Source organism: Barbus barbus (assembly GCF_936440315.1).
Source record: "Barbus barbus genome assembly, chromosome: 13".
Lineage (NCBI taxonomy): Eukaryota > Metazoa > Chordata > Actinopteri > Cypriniformes > Cyprinidae > Barbus > Barbus barbus.
Window position 1 is genome coordinate 12,047,887 of NC_136741.1, and position 22,674 is coordinate 12,070,560.

The following is a 22,674-nucleotide window of genomic DNA, read 5'->3' on the forward strand; positions in this document are numbered from 1 at the left end:
TATTTTATTTAATCAGTTTTGTATGTCATTATATTATATTACAGCTTTATCTATTTGTATTATATTAGTTATCAGCCACCCTGCACTCTAAATATCATAATGGATCTGTCATTTAAAAAATCCATATTGTTCAACCTCTACTTAAACAGTTCATAGCAAAGCAAGTATTCTTGGGGTTCCCTGATAAAAAGGAACCGCATATACAACTCATATGTGCAGTAATTCAGAAAGTGTGCTAAACAGAGAGCAGTCTGGACAGTTTGAAATGTGCATAATGGAATACAAAGATAAGAGCACTTTGAGTGCAAACTGAAAAATCGATCTTGATAGAAGAGCTCTATTCCAGTCTATTAGAGTGAAGTGCATATTGCTGGTGACTTGACTATGTGTGAGTGTTTGCATGCAATGGTATAATAACCGCTCTAGAGGAGACCATTAACTCTGACATATTCACAGTCCCAGCTGAGCAAGTAATCACATGTATAAGCTCACTGCTTCATTTCCATGGAAAAACAAATTATTGATTCTCATTAAGAGATTGTTATGGAGCCCCAGAGCTCCAGGAAGAGAGACAGGTGTGATTTCTTACCCTGCTTAAGCAGCTTGGACTTAGGCTTGCAGCATGGGATCTGCTCCCTGGAGCTCCTATCTGGAAGACTGGATCGATCAGGGCTAATTAGCTGGGGCTGTGATTCTCTCTCTCAAAGAAAGAAAGAACATCAGTCACACTTTTTAGAAATTCAACAGACATGTGAAAGTATAGAGAGAGTGAGAGACTACAGTTGAGATGCTTTTTTAGAGAGAAAAAAACTGTTAGCCTTTTACTATTGTATTTCTTGAAGTTTGTATCCTTGATTCTGTTATTTTCCACTTTATTACTGTGAAGTTGCTTTGAAACAATCTGTATCGTTTAAAGCACTTTATCAAGGTAATTTGACGTTACACAATTACAGTCTCTGGAGTTTCTGTTCTCACTACTGTCAAACCCAGGTGCATGTGTGCATTTGAATTTTTATGGTTTTAAACAGGTTGACTCTGTCTGTGCTCCATCATTTAAAATGTAATTCTTTGTTCTTTTTCAGATTCCAGAGGAGCATGATTTGGAGAGTCAGGTTCGTAAGGAAAGAGAGTGGAGATTCTTACGCAACGCACGAGTACGCAGACAAAGCCAACGCATCACTCAAAGAGGTACTGGTTTCCAACTGTAAAACTGCAGGAAACTACTTAATTGCTGTCTCAATTTAGCCAGTTCTAGTCATATGTGGTCATAGTACATAATACATAATAACATATATGGGTCAATATCACCATAGAGTGCCTTTCAATCCTCACAATACTCAAAAATTTTGGTTTTAATTTCGCATTCGCTTTGTCATATCATAAATAGTAGACACTCAAGTACTATAAAAACATATTATCTGATCTCCCACACTTGTTTTTTAGATAATTATGGGCCATTATTCGAGGCATAAACCATAAGATATGTCAACCCTGTCACGGACATATATATTACTGTTAAGATGCAAATTACCTTTTTCTCAAAGGTATGATGTCCCTTTCCTAAACAGGGTTATTAAAAAATATAATAATAAATAATATAATTACATCCTCAATCACATTGATATGCATTTGTAGTTAATATTTAGCAATATTAACTACAAATGCATGCTGACATGGGTGGACATTTTGAGCTTCAATAAGTACTGTATATTAGCTTACCAAAAACTGTAACTAGCTAAATATTTAGTCTAGTTGTTGAAGAGAAATTGGTGTATTTAAACTGGCATATTTTATGCCGAGGGTAGACATGTTAAGCTTTGGCAAAGCAAGTAAGCAAACTCATATGAAGAACATTTGTCAATTGAAAAGTCACCAACTTATTCACTTCAGCTGTTGGAATTCCTGCCACTGAAGAGACAAAAAAATCTGTTGTCCTGGTGTCACTAAAGGGGATGGCCTTTTCTTAAAGGGGCAGATTCCTCAAAACGATAGGGTGAACAACCATTCAAGGGACATGGACAAACTCTTCTTTTTATTAAATAAAAATCTCCACAGATTTGATTAATCTCTGTATATTAGATGCTTTTTATATAATGTGGATTTCACAATAATAATTTAATAATATACATTTAATGTGGATTTCTCAAGTGGAACTGGGTGAACCAGTTATATTCTGTAGTTTTTATGTGTGAAAGCCCCAAGCTTAAAAGAAAGCAATGTGCTTGGCTCCCTGTCTGAAGCCAGCGGAGTCTCAAACAGAATGGCTAACATGCTTACGTCAGTGCCGGCACGCACACACACAAGTGCGCAGGACTGATTGCGTCAAGAGTGGAGGATCCTGCTCACTCTCGTGTGTCTTTCTGCTTTCATCGCTCTTTTCGCCATCCTCGTCTCTGAAGCCGAGAGAGGGGCTGCCCTCATTCAGTCTAGCTGGAGGAACTGAATCAAATCCTGAATTCTCTCTGAGTTCCCTTCGTGCATATTTTTTCTCTCATCTGCAGTTCTCACACTGAAGTTCAGTAGTGTCACCCTTATTAATTTTCCTCAAAAACTTGTAAACCAAAAGACTGCTGTGGTCATTAGTAAAGCTCAACATTTCACTGATTAAACCTGTATCTTATGTACAATGACAATAAAGAAATTATATTCTATTCTAACTGTTCTCTCCCTCTTGTGGTTTTAGGAGTGACACGGTTAGATGATCAGATCTTCATCAACAGAAACCCAGGTGTTCCATCAGTGGTGAAGTTTCATCCATTTAACCCCTGCATCGCTGTTGCTGATAAAGACTCAATCTGGTGAGTGACTGTAACATACACAACCACATTTATCTACAATCAAATGATCTTATGCTTGCATGCATAAGCAAGCATAAGATCATTATAACATTTGGACTTTTTCAAATACCACTTTTCACAGTCCTGCACATAGAACAACGTTTCCCCTTAATTACTCAGACTCTGCTGACCCACCTCAGTCTAAAAGCATCTATCAATCAAATTAATATCGAGCATGGGATATAACTTAGTGTGCCAGTGTGTCCTCAAATCACAAAGGCCTGAAATTTAATTTAATTTAATAAGTACAGGTGCATCTCAAAAAATTTTAATTTCGTGAAAAAGTTCACTTTTTTCTTGGAAGTTATTTTAAAATGTGAAACTTTCATACATTTTAGATTCATAACATGTAAAGTAAAACATTTCAAAAGTTTTTTGTTTGAATTTTGATGATTGGAGCTTACAGCTCATGAAAATCAAATATCAGTATCTCAAAATATTAGAATATTTACATTTGAGTTTCAATTAATGACCATCCCTACAGTATAAATTCAGGGTATCTCTTGTTCTTTGAAACCACAATAATGGAGAAGACTGCTGACTTGGCAATGATCCAGAAGACGAACATTGATGCCCTCCACAAAGAGTGTAAATCACAGAAGGTCATTACTGAAAGGTGTGGCTGTTCACAGAGTGCTGTATCAAAGCATATTAAATGCAAAGTTGACTGGAAGGAAGAATTTGGGTAGGAAAAGGTGCACAAGCAACACGGATGACCGCAAGCTTGAGAGACAATGTCAGAAGCGTCTTACCTGGGCTGTGGAGAAAAGGAACTGGACTGTTGCTCAGTGGTCCAAAGTATGGAAGCCCGTTCCCGCCACCTTAAGAAAAAATATAATTCCGTAAGACATAATAATGAGATACTTTCTCATAATAATGACTTATTTTCTCGTAATAATGGCTTATTTTCTCGTAATAATTACTTATTTTCTCGTAATTAGAAAATTTCTCGTAATAATTACTTATTTTCTCGTAATAATGAGAAACTTTCTCATAATAATGACTTATTTTCTCGTAATAATGAGAAACTTTATCATAATAATGACTTATTTTCTCGTAATAATGAGAAACTTTCTCATAATAATGACATATTTTCTCGAAATAACGAGATACTTTCTCGTAATAATGACTTCTAAAGAAAAAAAAAAAAAAGACTTACTCCTTAGTGCATGAGTGGCGGCACGCTAGCGACATCTGCTGGTCAACACCGCAAACAGCGCTTGTTCTGTAATCTAAACTGTATAATCTATCATTAAATAACGATTTCAGATCAGTTATCTGCATGTAGTCTTGTTAGTTTGTAGCACGTACCAGCAAGTTACTCTGCCAGATAGTTATGGCTTCAAACATTCCAGACTAATATTTCATTTAAGAAATACAGGCATTTTATGAAGAAATGAAAGCCATTATGCATATAAACTTAATTTATAGATGTCTATTTCATTGATCTATTAGTTTTATTTGCTGTCCCTTTCACGCATCACATGCTTCATACAGTAAGCCATCTCATTTCAAAAGCACAAAGCATCATTGTTCGTTACCATGGCAACCGCTTGGTCTTCAGCATCCCACACCGCTTCTTGCAGGACAAACGCTTAACCTGAAAAATGCTTAAAGTGGCTTGAAGTACAAAGACAGATTTAACCAAATTCAGTACATAATTTAATGATCATGCATACTGTATATACAGGCATTCAGGTGGACCCAAAATATGAATGCAACGTAAAACAGCAACTATTATGCAGCATTTTCTATGACTGTTTTCTATAGGAAAACACTTAACATGCAACTTTGGGTGTTGTGTTCAAATTCTGGGTTCTTATGCTTGCCTGTATGCATGATCAATAATACTGTATCCTGAATTAGTCATTGTACTTTAAGCCACATTAAGCATTTTTCACATTCACATGTCCTGCAAGAAGCGGTGTGGGATGCTGAAGACCAAGCGGTTGCCGTGGTAATGAACAATGATGCTTTGTGCTAGCGAGAGGAGATTGGGCTACTGTGGGCTTATGCATTTGATGCATATGGAAAGTGACAGCTAATAAAAAAACTAACAAATCATCGAAATGAACATCTATTCGTTAAGTTTATATGTGTAATGGCTTTCATTTCTTCATAAAATGCGTGTGATTTTTATTGGAATATATTCCTCTATATCTGAAGCCATGAACTTCATTGTCTGGCAGAGTAACAAAAGACTACATGCAGTAAATTTATCTGAAATCGTTATTTATTGATAGATTACACAGTTTAGATTAAAGAGCAAGCGCTGTTTGCGGTGTTCCTGCATGGCTTTGACCAGCAGATGTCGCTAACGTGCCGCCACTCATGCACTGCGCATGCGCGGAGTAAGTTTTTTTTTTTAGAAGTCATCATTATGAGAAAATAAGTCATTATTATGAGAAACTAAGTCAGACACTAAATTTTGGGTTTTCATTATCTGTAATCCATAATCATCAAAATTTCAAGAAATAAAGGCTTGAAATATTTCACTCTGAGTAATGAATCTATATAATGTATGGGTTTCACTTTCTGAAATGTGACAAAAAATATTGACCTTTTTCACAATATTCAAATTTTTTGAGATGTACCTGTATATTGTCTATTTCTCTGCATATTTCAAATCAAAGTGTGGTACTGTGTTTACGCAAAACAGTGAGTGCCAGTTATGCTTTATTTTCACATTCCACCATTTCTGTTTTTACTTTTATTCCTATATATCTCGAGATGGCATATTTTTGGTAACCTGTTGTTTTCTGCTAGATTAAAAGCTAGAGGGTTTAACTTTTAAGTGAAGAAAAAGAAATTAAGACAGCATTGTAATTTTACTTCTGTAGTGTGAAGTAAAATAATATACTTATTTTAAGTAACCAAGTTCACTCCCCTATAGTCTCACAAAATTCTATGGGAAACACTGTAGAATGTGATTTGTTATAAATCTCCTAATGACCATGGTAGGCCATATTTAGGCTATCTTTGCCCCCTCTTCTCTGTTACAACTTGTGAATATGAGTGTGCCAAGAAGATATTTTAATTTTGTCCCTGATTTAAAACTCATAAAAATGCTCATTAAAGTATGTGAATCAGTTTTTTCTTATCAAATTCAGTTCAAAACATTGATTCGATGATTCTTTTGTCATCACTCAGAAATGTTCAGGCGATCTCTGTTGTGTTGTACATGCTTAAAAATGAAAATATAAGTGGTAAATATTGCCGTTTGTTACCATGTATTGGTACATTGTTGAAAATAAATAAAAATGATTAAATATAATTCCTCCTTTCTACTGAGAACATCATGCCCTGATTATTTTTAACAAAAGCCAACCATATTGCTCATATGTGTAACATATATTGTAACTAACAAATATTTTGTAATCTGTTCATTAGTGACATGCATTTGGCATGTTAGTTACACTTGTCAGTTTCACTAATATTCTTCCTGAACTCAAACAATTAATCTACCTAGATGTGCATAGAGAGGCATTGTGAACTATTACAACTGTGTATGTGTGGAACAGTTTTTGGGACTGGGAGAAAGGAGAGAGGTTGGATTATTTCTACAATGGGAACCCACGATACACACGCATTACAGCTATGGAGTACCTTAATGGACATGACTGCTCTCTCCTCCTCACCGCCTCTGGTCAGTTCACCTATCATTCATGTTGATGCACACTTTGATCTGTTCTCATGTTTGTCTCTTTCTATGCTGACTTGCACCATGCCACTTTTTGTGCAGATGATGGAGCTTTGCGAATTTGGAAGAACTTTGCTGATCAGAGGAATCCAGAGATGGTCACAGCGTGGCAGGGGCTGTCCGACATGCTGCCCACTACGCGAGGTTTGCTTTCACACTCATACACTCTTTGTGCGAATACCGTTCTTCTTCTGTCATCTGAGTTTCTTTTCCCCCGTCTACTCTCTGCTCGGCCAGTGTTTGGAAAAAGCTGTCGGAATTTCCAATCTTCTTGCATGACGCGGGACTGTAGAGACGCCCATGGGTGCTCTGGTACGAAAGCAGAACGTTGGTCATTACATTAGTTGTAGTTTTGTGGGTCTATTTCAAAATTCGTCCGTTTTCTGTTATATAATACAAATTAGCAGTTGTGTTTATTTCACAATTGTTTGTGTTGGACAAAGTTTGTGTGAATGTACAGTATCTATTATCCTAACTGGAACTTTTGCTATTTTGGGGTATGCATATAATTTATACAACATATTAATAATTAGCTTGCTTATGTTAGATGCATTTATATTTTTCAGTTATGCTTTTCAATTTTCCGTGATTTAATATTAGTTTCATCCCTTCTTCTTTTCTGTATGTGGACAGACTGAAAATCTTATGAAAACTTTAAAACTCAGATCACTGCCAAACAATTGTTGTTGCGTCTGTCGAAGAAGTTAAGCCTCTTCATATCAGATTACAAAACTGATAAGACTAAACCAAATAATATTATAGTCCCAGTGCCTTTTAATTATTCCAGGTGGATGATATCAAAACAAGACAAGCCTCATAGATAGAGGAGCTTACCTGCTTCATCTGTTGTATCTAGAGAAATTTGTGTCATAACCTGGTTATTCTTGGTGGACTTTTGAGAAATTAAATTGCACATTGAAATGAGCTGATGGACGCGTCTAGGACTGTCAGCAGTGGGGCTTATCACAACCTATCAGTTAAACCCAGTTAGACTCACAGACACAGATTTTTTTCCCCAGCTGCTCTGTGGGGTGGGGGGGGGTATTTTGGAATAGTTCACCATATCTGTACTCCATGCTGTTCAATCATTATTTTTGTGTTCTTTGTTTCCATAGAACACAAAAAGCAGAACATTATGCCTTTCGCATACAACACAACTTGATATTAACTGTCACTGTCAAAAAGGACAAAAAAGCTCCATAAAAGTAGTTCATATAACTCAATTTAATAGATTTGCATGAGTAACAGATTGAAATGCATTGATCTTTGAAATTTGGTTCTGTTCGAAATTTCATACTGCATATTACTACTCAATGTTTCTACAGTATGCAATCTCTCCATATTCTGTATACTGCACAATATGCAAATGTATGCATTAACTATCCATATGATCTGCTAGATGTATCTGCGTGTGCCATAAGCAAGTGCACACTTTAAAATACTGTATCCCAATCAATCTTTTTTGACTCATTATGTGATTGGACTGACTAAAGACATATTTGCATAATGCCACAAAATAAAACTGCATATTTTATAATTTTTTAAGCAGTGTACCAAAGCAAACACAGCCTTTGTGATCACAGTATGCCTGACGAGCAATGGTGGAATGCAAGATTTTCAGTGAATTATTTAAATTTTAGTCTGTTCTTCACATAAAATATCGTAGAGCTGATCTCAGAACTGTCATTAAAACTGGTTTCTATGACAACTGCAGGGAGAAAGACGGGTGGCATAATCTTAGCCAGGTCATGGCTCCATCAGAGCAGAAGATAGAGGGAAATCCTTGAATGTCCTTATGACCTTACCACTGACTCCTAGCCAAATTTAAAATTGATGAATAAAATTTCTGCATGCATGTTGTATATGTATCCATGCTTTATGGCACTCTTACCTCAATTTTAAAGTGAAATGGTTTCATTCAAAGAATGCTTAAGTAAAAGATCAGTAGCTTTAATAGAAATCATAAACGTTAGTGTCCTCCTTGGTTGCTGTAGCCCTCGTCCTTACTGCTGTTTCTCATTCCTGTTTTCTTTACCTACATAACAGCTGCTCAGACACTCTTTTTCTTTCCTTCATTTACTTTAATAAATAACTTTTTGTGATTCCCCTGCAAAATCTGTTTACATTTCCTCTGTAATGTCTGTAAAGACATTTTTCAGGGTCCTCTGTCTTTGGAAAGGAGGAACAAGGCTTCTGTCAGCAGTATGACTCTTTGAAGTTTTAATTCACCCAAAAACTGTCATCACTAATTCGCTCTCATGTCTTACCAAACTCCTGTTACTTAATGGAGCCATCTTCTGTAGACCATAAAAGGAGATATTTTGAAGAATGGTTATACAGCTCTTTCACATGCATAGCATATAGTGAAAAAAGGCACTATAAAAATAGTCCATACAAATAATTCTCCTTATACAGTATATAAGTTTTCTGCAGCCTTTTGATTTAACACTGTTCTAACCAAACACAACAAAGCAACAACGTGGCAGGCTTAAAAGGTATCTCTTTCTTGATTTTTAACCAGTTTGTGATTAGTGGCCCTACATTTTGTTATTTACTCTTTTCTATTTCTGCAACACTTACTATAAAATCTAATTTTACCAATGTACAATGCTTGCTAAAGGCCATTTTTCATTGATAATTTTGCCTGTTTGGCCTTATTCGGACGGTAATTGTTTCTTAAGGAGACCAAGCGTTTTTCAATATTTAGAGTAGTTAATCTGTGATTTTATTGCCATCCAAATTCAGAATGCTGATGTTTTTCTCCCACCACCCTCATCAAAATCCCCGGCCGAACTGCCTACTGTTTTTTGAGAAACACCAAGGTCCTGTGGTAATTTAATTGCCATCTAAATCTACATCTCTGAGTTTACAAGATGAAAACAATTCAAAATTCACCGTTTCAATCCTTTTTGCCCATTGCCAAACACTGTACAGTAACTGTTGCACTTTTCTTTTAATTTGCATGTGTATTTATTACTGAAATTGCTGGAAAGTATTTACAAGAACAATATTTCATAACTGCTCCACCACAGCAAGTAGGAGCTGTTAAGAACAAAAGCAAGAAATAGTAGAAAAGCATGTAAACATTTGAAATGGTTGATTATGGTAGCAACACTATGCAATACAATTTTAAAATATTTATTATATACAATTATAGTATATACATAAAAATAGAAACCAAGCAGTTTCATGTTTACTCTATGTAAGTAAGAGGTTACATTAACTTGACATTAACTTACCTGACATCAATCATTTTGAGAGATAAAATACAAGACAGAAAACCATTTCAGCTATAGTGCATCTATTTCCCTATTTTTAAACAGGAGATTTAAATAATCAAATAATAAATAGGATAGTATTAACTATGAATTTATTCTTATTATTCCAAGTATGACATTTTATTTGCAAGCAGACAATCATGCTCATGCCACATGAGCAGTGCATTCCCAGAGTCGTAGGATCACAGAACTCCATTGTGAATAAATCACCTTCCATGAGTTTTATCACTGACGTGCCATGTAAGTTTGTTTTTAGAGATGTCCACGAGAGACAATTACCGTCCGAATTGGGCTAAAGCTGTTCCTTAGCATACTTTAGTACAATGGCTCCCTACTACGTTCTTGGTGTCACCCCATCACTTCACATTTTGCATGTCTCCTTAATCAATCACCTCTATTTCATCAGCTTATTAGTAGAGATTCCAAGACCTGAAACAGATGTCATACAAAGAAGACGTTCAAAATGTTGACTCCAGAAACATGGTTGGGAACCCCCTTTTTTTTTTGTTGGTATAATTGGATTATAGCGCACAAGTTGTTTTACGGTATAAGAACTACTGTTTTGTTTTTGGAGCTTGAAAGACGCTGTATACTATATATAGTGGCTGTAACATTCTTCATTTCTTCTTTTACTGCTAAGAAAGAAAGCTAGGTTTACAGCAACATGAGTGAATAACAAAATTTGTATTATTAAAGTGTTTCTTTAATGGAGTGCCATTTGCGATACCATTTTAACAGATATCTCTGCGTTTAATTTACCTATTGTTCTTGTTGTTTGTATATATATATATATATATGCCAGAAGAAGCTCTCAGTCACGTACATCAGAACGCAAGAATATTCTTGAGCTTCTGGCTTTCCTGAAGAGCTCCTGCACATCTGTGCTACTTTAAGATGGATGAGCAAATTTTTGGCTCTGAGAACTGATTTCAGCCTTGCTGTTCGGCTCCCTGTGAGAAAACCTGATTTACTTGGCAGATGTCGTGCTGGGAAACCACAGCCTTGTTCTCCCTCCCTTTCCTGCAATGTGTGTATGTGTGGATGCAGATAAGATATGAGGTGAATTAAATTCGGGTGGAAAGTGTGTGTGTGTTTGTGTGTGTCCGTGAGAGAGAGAGAGAGAGAGAGCCCGTTTCCATGTAAAAGTGTGTGTGTCTGTCTGATAGGCCCAATCCCAAATGCTGTCCTGAAACCTTGTGCCACACTTTAATCATGTAATGCCACATGGGGAAGTCGTGGCCTAATGGTTAGAGAGTCGGACTCGTAATCCAAAGGTTGCGGGTTCGAGTCTCGGGCCGGCAGGGATTGTAGGTGGGGGGAGTGAATGTCCAGCGCTGTCTCCACCCTCAATACCACGACTGAGGTGCCCTTGAGCAAGGCACCGAACCCCCAACTGCTCCCCGGGCGCTGCAGCATAAATGGCTGCCCACTGCTCCGGGTGTGTGTTCACGGTGTGTGTGTGTTCACTGCTGTGTGTGTGCACGTTGGATGGGTTAAATGCAGAGCACGAATTCCGAGTATGGGTCACCATACTTGGCAGTATGTCACTTCACTTCACTTCACTTCATAAAGTTTTGATAGGCCAAGTGTGCATTGAGAGTGCATGGTAACCACTATGGAGGCATTTTCAAGCCCCCTTCTGAAACCTAAATTGAAAGATAAAACACCTTACCGTCTTGTGGACTTTTCTGACATTTGTATAAAAGCTATTGCAAGACCACAAATGCGCATGACGTGCCCTATTTGGGACAGGGCTACAGATCACATCCTGGTGTGCGTTTACATGTGTGCGAACATGGTGGTGTCTTCTGGCTGATAAACTGACCAACCCTCCTGATCTCCTTCCTGTGCTCTTCCCCTCTCTTCCTCTTCTCCTTTCACAGGTTTGGCCCGACGGGTCTCAATCTATCTTGACAGAAGTAAGCAGGGAGGTGAGTGCTTCTCTCTCTTCTTTTCCTTCAACTCTATTTGGTGTTTGCACATGTGACACTGAGTATCTAATGTTTTCCTGTTCCCAATTATAGCCTAACATTTTTCTCTGCATTCATCTGATTGGCTCTTTTCATTCTTATTTCAATTCTGATTGGTGGAAGTCAAAGCTTACCAATATAAAAAAAAATCTTAATTTTAAGCACTATTTTTTTATGAAAAATATGCACACTTCTGTAGAAAGGAAGTAAAAGTAGCTTTAGTACAGAGCTCATTTTAGTAGAGAAACTAATTTTAGTCTGGTGCTCAATTTAGTTGATGAAAGCAAAATTAAATTAGCTCAAATGTACAAACACACCGGAGATATAGAGACTAGGAATTTATGAATGATGAACATACAATTTTTGTTGAAATTTGTGAATTTTGTGTGAGCTTTTTGCTCTTGCTTATTAATTACATTTTGTGTTTAATATATTTTAGGTGTGTGTGCTATATATAAACGTCTTTTTTGCATATCAACTACTTAAGTCATCAAAAGTTCATAATTATTAGGTCTTAGTTTATTCATTTAAGCATAACACTGACCAGTGAAGACAAACCAAATTCATGATGAATGTGCTTCATAAAGTTTTTATTCCTGATGTGAAATTCTCCTTTGGTTTCTCCATTTATATCTCAGCAGTGTTTGGAGGGATGAATGTGAGGGGGGGTTTTCTCTTCCCTAAGATTGGATTTTTGATTGACAGCAGAAGTTTTGAAAGTAGGGCAGCAGTGCTACACTGCCAGCATGTCCTGATCCACATAACTTTTAGCTGTTTGTTTGGGACACTCATGTAAGAGTGTTCTTTACTCTACTGATTGAACAGAATCAGAAAATGACAGCCAGTCAGTCAGAACTGAACCAGGGCCCCAGACCAGTCAGGAACCCTCTTGTCCTTCAGAAGGTGCCAATAACGTGAAAGCTTTGCAATAAATTGAAAGTTCGTTTTGGTCAGTTTAATCTAGAGGTCTACTCAGGCAATAAGCTGAAGCTGTAAGCCCTGTGACCTGACCAGTGCTGTTAAATTTTAAGACAAAGTCCAACCTGAACCTGAGTCTCTCACTCAGTCTGTTTCCTAATCAAGTGAATAGACCCAGACACTTGAATTCTCAGCACTCTTACTAAAATATGAGTGCATTTGTGCACAAAATGAGTTGTTAAAATCTCAAGCCTTCATAGACACACTGTGTCCCAAATGACACACTATGCACGACCATTTAGTTTATGAATTACATAAGATTATTTTGTCATTCATAATCAGAGTCTGATAGCCCCTCCCCCTTTGCTACAAAATTGAGTGCATGAAATGTCCAACATTCCACACGTCATTTTTTTGGTTATTTAAGTGCGTCATCCAGGTATTTAAAGTGCACTTTTTCTTTTTGAAATTTTCAGTGTGAACACACTGCTTGCACTGTTTTTATACTACAAAACGTCATAGAATAGTGCATAAGTACATGATTTGGGACAGACCTATAGATATTATATGTGGACGCCTGCTTGTAATTAGCAGGTTTGGCTATTCCAGTGAAAACAAATCTACTCATGCTACTTCATACAGTGACATTCTAAAGACATTTAAATGACAGTGCCTCAATGTACAAGCAAGGTCCATAGAAAAAACCCTAGTGTGGAGGCACTTAACTGGCCTGCACAAAGACCTGAACCCCACTGAACATTCTGGGTTGAATTGCAATGCCAAAATCAATGCCTGGTGTTGAATAATCTGCTCTTGTCTAAATGTAAGAACATCACAACAGCCATGTTCTAATGAAATGCCTTTCAGAAAAGTGGAAGCTATTATAGCAGCAAAAGGAAAATCAACTCCTTGTTAATGCACATTTGACATTAAATGTTCAAAGTCCTTATCCTAGAAAACCATAGGTAAACACGAGAAAATATGACTCACACAGCATTAAATACAAGAAACAACGAAAAACATAGTTTGCAATGACTGATTTTTTACAATAAAGTCTGTTAGGTTGCCTTTTGATGTTCATTGTTAAATTTGGATCTTGAAGTAAACCAGTTAAGAACCACTCGACAACCGCTTCTATTTGTTATTTTATTCATTTATTCTACATTTTATCTATATTTTATTCATTTTATCTACAATTGCTGTCTATAATCTATATTCTCTGCGCTCTAATAAAATTGTTTTGTAATTTACAATGACATCTAATCTACAAAGGAGAATCAGACAACTGAGTCTCTCAAAGAGAATCCTGTTACTGGATCATAAATGAAATCAGCTTATCTTTGATTGGTGTCAGCATGAATAACTAATAATTGCCACTTAATCCTGAAATTATAACATTGACAGTCATATGAATGTGTCTGCTGGTTTATTTTTTATTTTTTTTAGTGATCTTTGTAATTCCTCCATCTCTGTTCACATCATTCTTACTGTCATAAGAATGACCAGAACTAGACCCTGGACCATAAGCTCTTAACCACTTCATAAAATGCGAGTTCATCTTAAGATAAAAGGTTCATCTTAATGTTTGTTGATCTTGATCTTTTTTTAATCCAGCCCCATATGTGGCTTTGATTTATTTATCTTTCTTTCTTTCTTTCTTTGGTTTAAACTTTAAGAGGTGTGCATCTTTGAGAAATTGGTGCATTTACCAACATTATTGTTCTGAAACAAATGAAAACCAAAAGATGAATGTGTGACTCTTTTATCTTTTATCATAACTTACAGACATGTCAGGAGAGCCCAGAGATTTGTATGTGTGTAAACCTTCTGTACTCTCTCTTTTGAAGGTGCAGGTATGGTGGTGGACTGGGAGCAGGAGACTGGCCTCTTGATGACGTCAGGTGACGTTCGAGTCATTCGGATCTGGGACACAGAAAGGGAAATGAAAGTGCAGGTACTGGCTGAGTTGCACAGGCACACACACACAAATACACACACATTCACCTTAAAAACATTGGTTCCGGATGAGATTTGTAGCGGCATCATTTATGTGTACCATTGTCTTGCTTCATAGTTAGGTAAAATGTTCCTCCCTATTAGTCTCTCTCTGGCCTCTCTTGCTTTCCCTCAACTTTTCAAAGGTTTTGCATGAACGTTTCCATTGATTGATTCTGCAGAACCTTGTGTCATTGTTTTTGGTGAGCAGTCATTCAGTTTAATTTAGCAATTTGTCTAAAGCAGAAACTCTAAAGCTGGAAATTCACTCTGCAGTCAGACTTGCTTTTATGAGAAGCCATACTGGACAAATGTGAAGCAAACCACACTAGAAACGATTGAAACTGATCCTGCTGTTCCATTCTCATAGGATGTGTTTCTCTCACACTTGTGATGCCGTTTCAGATGTGATCCAATTGTAATGTTATGATACATCTTGAAGTATTAAACTGCAACATACTCTAATGTGCACTAAAAATCTATTTTTCAAAATACAGTTTATTGAACCTTTACACTCTCTCTACACTGGGGCAACCATTGTCTAAACAAAGCGATCATTGTAAATCTATTTATAAAATCAGTTTTATTCAGAGGCCCAAACTGAGGAAAACTATGCAATTTGTTTGCTGATATTTACATGCAGTTACTGATATTTATATGGCCAAAAAGTAAAATAATATTCTGATAGCTTGTAAATCAATGAAACTTTACATAAAATGCATATTAATATCAGTTGTCACTTTTATCTCTCAATAATATGTCTTAGTATGGTATTGAAATGCTTTAGTATTTAAATGATATATAACTGCACTTCTCCAAAAACTCATTCAGCTTTTGTGTCTGTGTTGCAGGACATCCCAACAGGAGCAGACAGCTGTGTGACCAGCCTGTCATGTGATCCTCAGCGGTCACTGGTAGCTGCAGGTCTTGGAGACGGATCGGTTCGGGTGTACGACCGCAGAATGGGACCTAACGAATGGTGTGTCAGCATTCACAGATCTCTGTCCACAATCACTAACCTATCAAACACATGCACCTCACCTGAATTATATTACTGAATCAACCCTCAGAGACCTTTAAAAAGAGTCATATTACTGAATCATAAATGTATTCATCTCTGATGTGCCGTCACAACTGGTATGACTTCATAAATCAGACATCTCAAAATCTAAAAATCATTTCTAACTGGCTAGATCAGAAAATGATTCAGCATGAATCATGTGGCTATATGCAATTTCACTCTTGTCTTGCACCACTGAGCTTGTTTTATTTTGCGTTTGGTCTTAAAATTGGATAAAAGTATCTGTAACAGTAACTCACATCTCCGTGTGTCCACATGCACTCACCCATAAATTCCATGAGAAAACATTGTAATTAAGTCATAAAAAGGCCTATGAATATTTAAATAATGCTAACGTAACAATTCCCTCTGGCTGTAGCATTTCCAAATGCTCAAGATTTCCCCTCTGCTAGTCACATGCATCAGCTCTCTTCCGTGCCTTATTATTTCTTTGCTTTCATGCACCTTTAAACACTCCACCTCTTGTGTCCCACAGCTCATTCTGACATTTCCTGTGTCACACTGTTGTTGAGTTCCTTTTCATTCATTTGCTTGCAGTCTGGCAACCACTGTACTTAAATTGCTTAATGAGATCGAAGTGAACTTGCATCATGACCTCTGACATGCTGAAGTTTTGTCACAGAGGAATATGTCTGTATGAGAACATCCTTGCATCCATGTAAAATTGCTGGAGTGTTCATGGTCATGTTTCAGTCTAGTTTAAAGGTGGTTTCTTCAGGCTACTTTCAAAAGTGTTTATTAAATACAGATTTGTTCACCTTTTCCCAGAATCATGCTGTCATACTTATAATTAAAATAAATCCTATGCAACTATTATTACATCTATACACAAACAATATCATACTTTTTATTTTTTATTTAACACACATACTTATTACATTTCAAATTTGTACCTAACATACCTGTACATACTGAATTGTCTATTTTGTATATTGCGTTTGTGCTATTTTGCTTATTGTCCATTTTGTATATTTGTATATTATTTTTTTATTATCTGTGTCCTGTCGCTGTCATTCTGTCGCACTGTGGAACTATTGTCACTAAAACAAATTCCTCGTATGTGCAAACATACCTGGCAATAAAGCTAATTCTTCTGATTCTGAGATATATATATATATATATATATATATATATATATATATATATATATATATATATATTTATTTATTTATTTATTTATTGTGTGAAAATTTAGATTATTATTTTTTTTAACTTTCAATTGTGGCTTTAATTACATCATTTTGCCACGATTGCAAAGATGATGTTTTGAAAAATGTTGGAATAGGAACCATTTCAAGTTCCTGATTACTGTATTTGTATGAACAAAAATAACAGGAACTGAAACTGTGTTGTTATCAACATTCTTCAAAATGTAAAAAAAATGAAATGCATATATGTTCAGAATGACAGTAAAAGATTAGAGAATGAAGTAAAAGATTAAAAAAAAAAAATTGGGGGGGTGGGGGGTAGACTGTCCCTTTAATGCATCCATGCTGAATAAAGTTATTAATTTCTTCCATCAATCAATCAATCAATCAATCAATCAATCAATCAATAAATAACTCTTATTAACCCAGACTATTGAATGATCTTTTGAAAGTCCACAGTGCCAAAAATGTCAGTTATTTATCCACTGTGCTGGTTACTACATAGATTGTTGTTATTCTGTGTTCTGGTGCAGTGCGTTCCTGCAGCTCCCTCTAGTGGTCAGTGTTTAACAATGCTGCCTACATTTTGTGGACTGTAACACAATCAACTATCTCTTTCTACAGCCGTGTGATGACGTATAGGGAACACGGTGCTTGGGTCGTGAAGGCACATCTGCAGAAAGAGCCTGAGGGACACATTATCAGTGTCAGGTAACAGTTTTTCTCTCCTACACAATTTCTATCACTTTATTTAAAGAATATACCTCATGCCCTTCTTGTATTTAGCTCACAAGTTAGTTCTCCTTTCTTGTAGTGTTAATGGAGATGTGCGGTACTTTGACCCACGGACACCAGAATCAGTTAACATCTTGCAGACAGTGAAAGGACTGACGGCTCTGGACATCCATCCACGGGCAAATCTGTTCGCTTGGTGAGAGATGCACATGCACCTTATACATCATTTATACAATTAGTTCTATTATGCAAAAAGTCGCTGTTTAGAAGAAAAAAAAAACTGAGAAGGCAACTGTTTCCTTTGCATTCATGAACCCTCTTTACACCCGGCATTAAGGTCCACATGTACTTCACTGAACTTTCACACATTATAAAGTACAGATACACCGATACATTCAGGTTGAGCACTTGCACAACGCTTTTCACAATGCATATTATTTCAAAGCAGCTTCACAAAAACTTTATATTTCAATTCTACAATAATTATATTCAGTTCATTATATTTGGTAGACTGAAGAGGCCACGTGCTATCACTCGTACCTGGGCAAATTGAGTGCCCAGTGCACAGAGCCAATCGCAATTAACATGTTTACATAGTTTAATAATAATAAGTTATTGCTCTCCCACATGTCCCGCATTGTCCCTGCAGAATCACGTCTGCTCACTTGTGACAGAGCAATAACAAGGTGGTCACCATAGTCCTGATATGCTTGTAAGTCATGCCTCTTTTTAAACCATTTTTTCCTCTCATTCTCTCACTTGCTCTCTCCAGTGGCTCTATGAATCAGTTTATAGCTGTGTATAACTCCAATGGGGATGTGATCAGCAACATTAAATACTATGATGGTTTCATGGGACAGAGAATCGGAGCCATCAGCTGCCTGGCCTTCCACCCTTACTGGGTAAGACAGATTTCTCAATGAAGACAGTCTTTATTACTATGAGCTGCAGTGTTGGGAAAGCTAATTTGAAATTGTAAGTTGTCGAGCTACAAGTTACGCATAAATTAAAGTAGTTAAACTACAGTCAAGTTATTAACAAAAGTAGCTATCCACATTGAAGCTACTGTAAGGGGCAATATTTTTAAATATATCGAATGATATAACTTCCTATGAATAACTTACTAAAAATTAGCATAACGGCATAACTTGAACAAATAAATTTACACTAATTAAACTATTTAAATTAAACATATTTGAATTTATAACTTGATGGCAGTGATGAATAGCAGCGTTTAAGTAAATATTTTACTAATACTAAAAAAAATTTTACTTAGAGACTACAATTAATCTGTGAATTATTTTAGAACCATTACAATTTTATATGACCCATCCGAACTAACCAAATCACTAGAATGAATTGGACCTCCAGAGACTACTTATAAAAAGGACACTTTTTCTCCCATGTTGAAATTTTGATTCCAAAACCTAAGGCTAAAGGAATGGTGGAAGACCAGCCAAATACTACCTTAACTCAGTAATGCCTCCCTTTATTGTATCTATACAATGGAACCAATGTAAACGATTTTTGCTTTTACATACATCCACATTAACAGATGTCAGTATATAGTAAGGCCACTGTGGTATTGGCCAACAAAACAAAAACGTACTTTGTACACATTTTATAACATTTGTATTAGAAAATTTTAAAAAAACGATTTTTCTTTATTTTACTTCATCAGCCTCATCTTGCCGTGGGCAGTAATGACTACTACATGTCCATCTACTCAGCAGAGAAGAGACTCAGATAACATCATGACTGCTCACCTTTGACCCCTGCTGCCTCCCTTGGATGTAAATGACTTCCTGTAAATATGCAACAACCACAATGAATGTCTAAAGAAGGCTGCTGAACCCACACATGATGACTATATTAAAACCATTATTATTATTATTATCAACATAATTCTCATTATGGATTTATTGATTGTAGACTTGGCTGTGCAGAGGAGTGTATACTATTTAAATTGCATATAAAGATCTAAAAACAAATCTATGGTTTGGCCAATGCTAGCCAACTTTTTCTTGGAACTGATAACCTCCTGCTGAGTCAGAGAGGTTGACCTGAGGACAAGAGACTAGGAAATGACGAACTTCCCTAAGCTCTGTATTCAAGGCTGACTGTGGAAGGCCTATTGTTCAGTGGGTTCTCTCTGAAGCCCTGTGCCTCATCATATCTCTGCTGAAGTACAGTTGGATGTGCTCTTCTGAAAAACTCTTGTCAATCTTTCTGTAGATCCATAGTTTTTAAGTGTGCAGCCATGCATTTTTGTGTGAAGAAATAGCCGACAGATGCCGTGTTCTTACTCGCCAATCACAGCCTCCCTCACACATCCATGCTTAACATGTTCACACACACACACTATGCCAAACCTTCTCTGCATCGAAACTCAACAATTTATTGTGGTTTTACATCTCAACATCACATAGAACACTGATCTCAAAGCACTGGACACGGATAACATTTGCTGCTGTTCATTTGCATCCACACTAAGAACTGTGGAGCCTGGGAGAAACACAAGGTTCTTAAAGATAAGCTCAAATAATCAGAATAAAGATTTGTATAGATTTCACGGCAGAAATATAAAGAAAAGAGAGAGTGAGTTTGCCATCTATTTTTGCCTGGACAGTACAATAACCTCTAGTTTTCAAAGTTTTTTTTTTTTTTTTTTTTTTTTTTTACTTGTTTTGCATTCAAGAGCTAAATGTAATAGTTTTTCTCTCTTTACACACATAGCCCACTAAAATTGTGCCAGAGCCTCTGTTTTAGTTAGTTAAAAGAAATATCTGTTCTCCATGCTGGAAATGCCACATTACCTACTTTTGCAGCACCAAACCTTTTATCTTGAGCTAGTGGTCGCCATCTTCATCATCATCATCATCACCCCCCCCCCCAAAAAAAATCTACTGGGCAGACTGGCTCTTTTAAGAGTTTCATATGTAATCTGCTGCACAAATTAATTTGGTTTTAAAATTAAAGATGGCCTATGTTGTTATTTTTCCTCGATGAAAAATGAGTGCAGTTGACAGAACAGAAAAAGGACTATTTCATAATTTTAGCCTCTCATTATGTTGGACCTGATCTGTTTCCACTTTCACTTTCCCTGTCACTCCAATAATGTACAGTCTCCAGGTTACCCATAGAGTCACACAGCATTATGTGGAATCAAATACAATTATCATGTCACTGTTATCGCAGTCTCACTATGTCCTGTGCTGTTGTTAGCTTTGATAAATTAATTGTAATTCTGTGTTTGAGTGTTTATAGCTTGTGGTTCACAGAGGTTTCATCTGTGTCCTTCAGCTGTGCACAATTTTGAGTTGTTTACACAAGAATGAAAATGAAAGTGTTTACTAAAAGCCTGAAGGGGTAGTTCACCCAAATATGAACATTTTATCATTTATGTACCTGCATGTCATTGCAAACCTGCATGACTTTTTTTGTATTTATTTTTATTTTATTTAGTTTTTGTGTGTGGAACACAAAGGAGATATTTATCAGATGCCTTTTTATTACTTTTCCGTTCAATTCAAATGGATGGGAACCAGGCAATTTAAAGACATTAATTGTCAAGTCACACAGGTTTAGCAGAACATGCAGGTAAGTAAATGATTCTGGGTGAACGTCCTCTGTACAGCAGCAAAATCAGGTGGAGCCTTGTTGTTTTGTTTTGGTTTTTGTTGTTGTTGTTGTTTTTGTTTGTTTGTTTGTTATATTAATTGTTCAGCATTATTTGGAGTACATAATGTGAATACAGTTTATCAGTAGTGCTGAAGTGAGATTTGTAAGGAATTTTAAGGTGCTGATAGATTGAGTAGCCAATTAATAAAACTAGAAGGGTTGAGGATCAGGGTGGAAATGTATTTTTGTACAAGCTCTGATCGGAGTGTTTTGTTTGTTTGCTTGCTTGTTTGCTTTTTCCTTTCACATCCTAGTAAAAATTTCTGCAAGCAAATGGGAATTTTATTATGAGGTGACTGATGGAAACAGGTCTGGATCAAATATTGAGAAATATGTACCCAGCTCATAGACAGTTACCTCTGGGACAATCATGTCACAATCAAATTACACTTTTAATTCATGGCATAAAATCCAAAAAGATAAATGGACGAAAAAAAGAATTAGTATATGTTTTGAAGCTCACCTCCGGGATTATTTGAATTGACCCTAGTCCGGAGTCTTCTGTTCTGTATTATGAGATGATGAAGGTAAAACGTCATTGTCTGTAGTTTTCCATCAACTTCAGTGCCCTGATTTTCTGATGTGTCACTGATAATGTCACGGAAATGATGACTGGCAGATGTTTAATTCTTACCTTCTGAAAATCTAATTCTTGAATTGTGCTTGTATTTATGTTTTTACTTTTGTTAACTGGTTTATGTAATATCTGTATTTTATTTTTAACCAGATAAGTTTTAGTTTTTTTTTTTTCATCTTTTAATCTCTTCATTTACTGTCCTTCTTTTTTTCTTTGTTTGTATTTTTGGCTTGCATTTCTTGGTATGGCTGCAATTCTCTTACTGTTGTTGCATTAATCACTGAAGGGAAAGAAAAAGCAACTTTATTTGTCCGTCACCTTTCCTTAGAACCCTCAGTCTCTTTTTAGGTTTTCTGCCCCCTTTGGACATTTGTTTTCATCTAAAGGAGAATTTGGTTTAGCACTCACCAGTGGATTTGTTCATGAATTGTGCCAGTATATCCCTATCAGATGATTTTGTTCAGCTCCCTGTCAGGGACTGGGGGATATACTCTAACTTCATCAGATTGGAAATCACTGCTCTACTAATCCTGTTTTGGGTTTTAACATTTTAAAGAAAAAGATAAATTAGTTAAATGAATTGAAACAATCAGGTGTATTTCTGTGGCTGTAGACTGCATTTTCACCATGGTTTAAAAGACGAATAGCAAGCATTCGAATAAACCAGATATGTAAATGTACAGTTTGCAGTATTTGTCAATTTGTTTGTTTCTGTCATAATTTTTTCCAGGTCCTCCTAATGTTGTCATAGGAC

The 22,674-nt window shown here is 36.3% G+C and overlaps 1 protein-coding gene across 2 annotated transcripts in view; it reads left to right on the plus strand.

Moving 5' to 3' along the window:
* Positions 1-22,612, plus strand: part of LOC306878679 (regulatory-associated protein of mTOR-like) — a 273,686-nt gene extending 251,074 nt beyond the window's left edge. For both annotated transcript variants that reach the window (XM_079431159.1, XM_079431160.1), the window contains exons 26-36: positions 1,083-1,188; positions 2,684-2,798; positions 6,359-6,483; positions 6,580-6,681; positions 11,699-11,746; positions 14,551-14,657; positions 15,550-15,677; positions 17,552-17,638; positions 17,742-17,858; positions 18,435-18,564; positions 19,344-22,612. In XM_079431159.1, coding sequence (XP_079287285.1) covers positions 1,083-1,188; positions 2,684-2,798; positions 6,359-6,483; positions 6,580-6,681; positions 11,699-11,746; positions 14,551-14,657; positions 15,550-15,677; positions 17,552-17,638; positions 17,742-17,858; positions 18,435-18,564; positions 19,344-19,412 — 1,134 coding nt within the window. In that variant the 3' untranslated portion in view covers positions 19,413-22,612. The remainder of the gene's footprint in view (positions 1-1,082; positions 1,189-2,683; positions 2,799-6,358; positions 6,484-6,579; positions 6,682-11,698; positions 11,747-14,550; positions 14,658-15,549; positions 15,678-17,551; positions 17,639-17,741; positions 17,859-18,434; positions 18,565-19,343) is intronic.
* Positions 22,613-22,674: the final 62 nt, after the last annotated feature.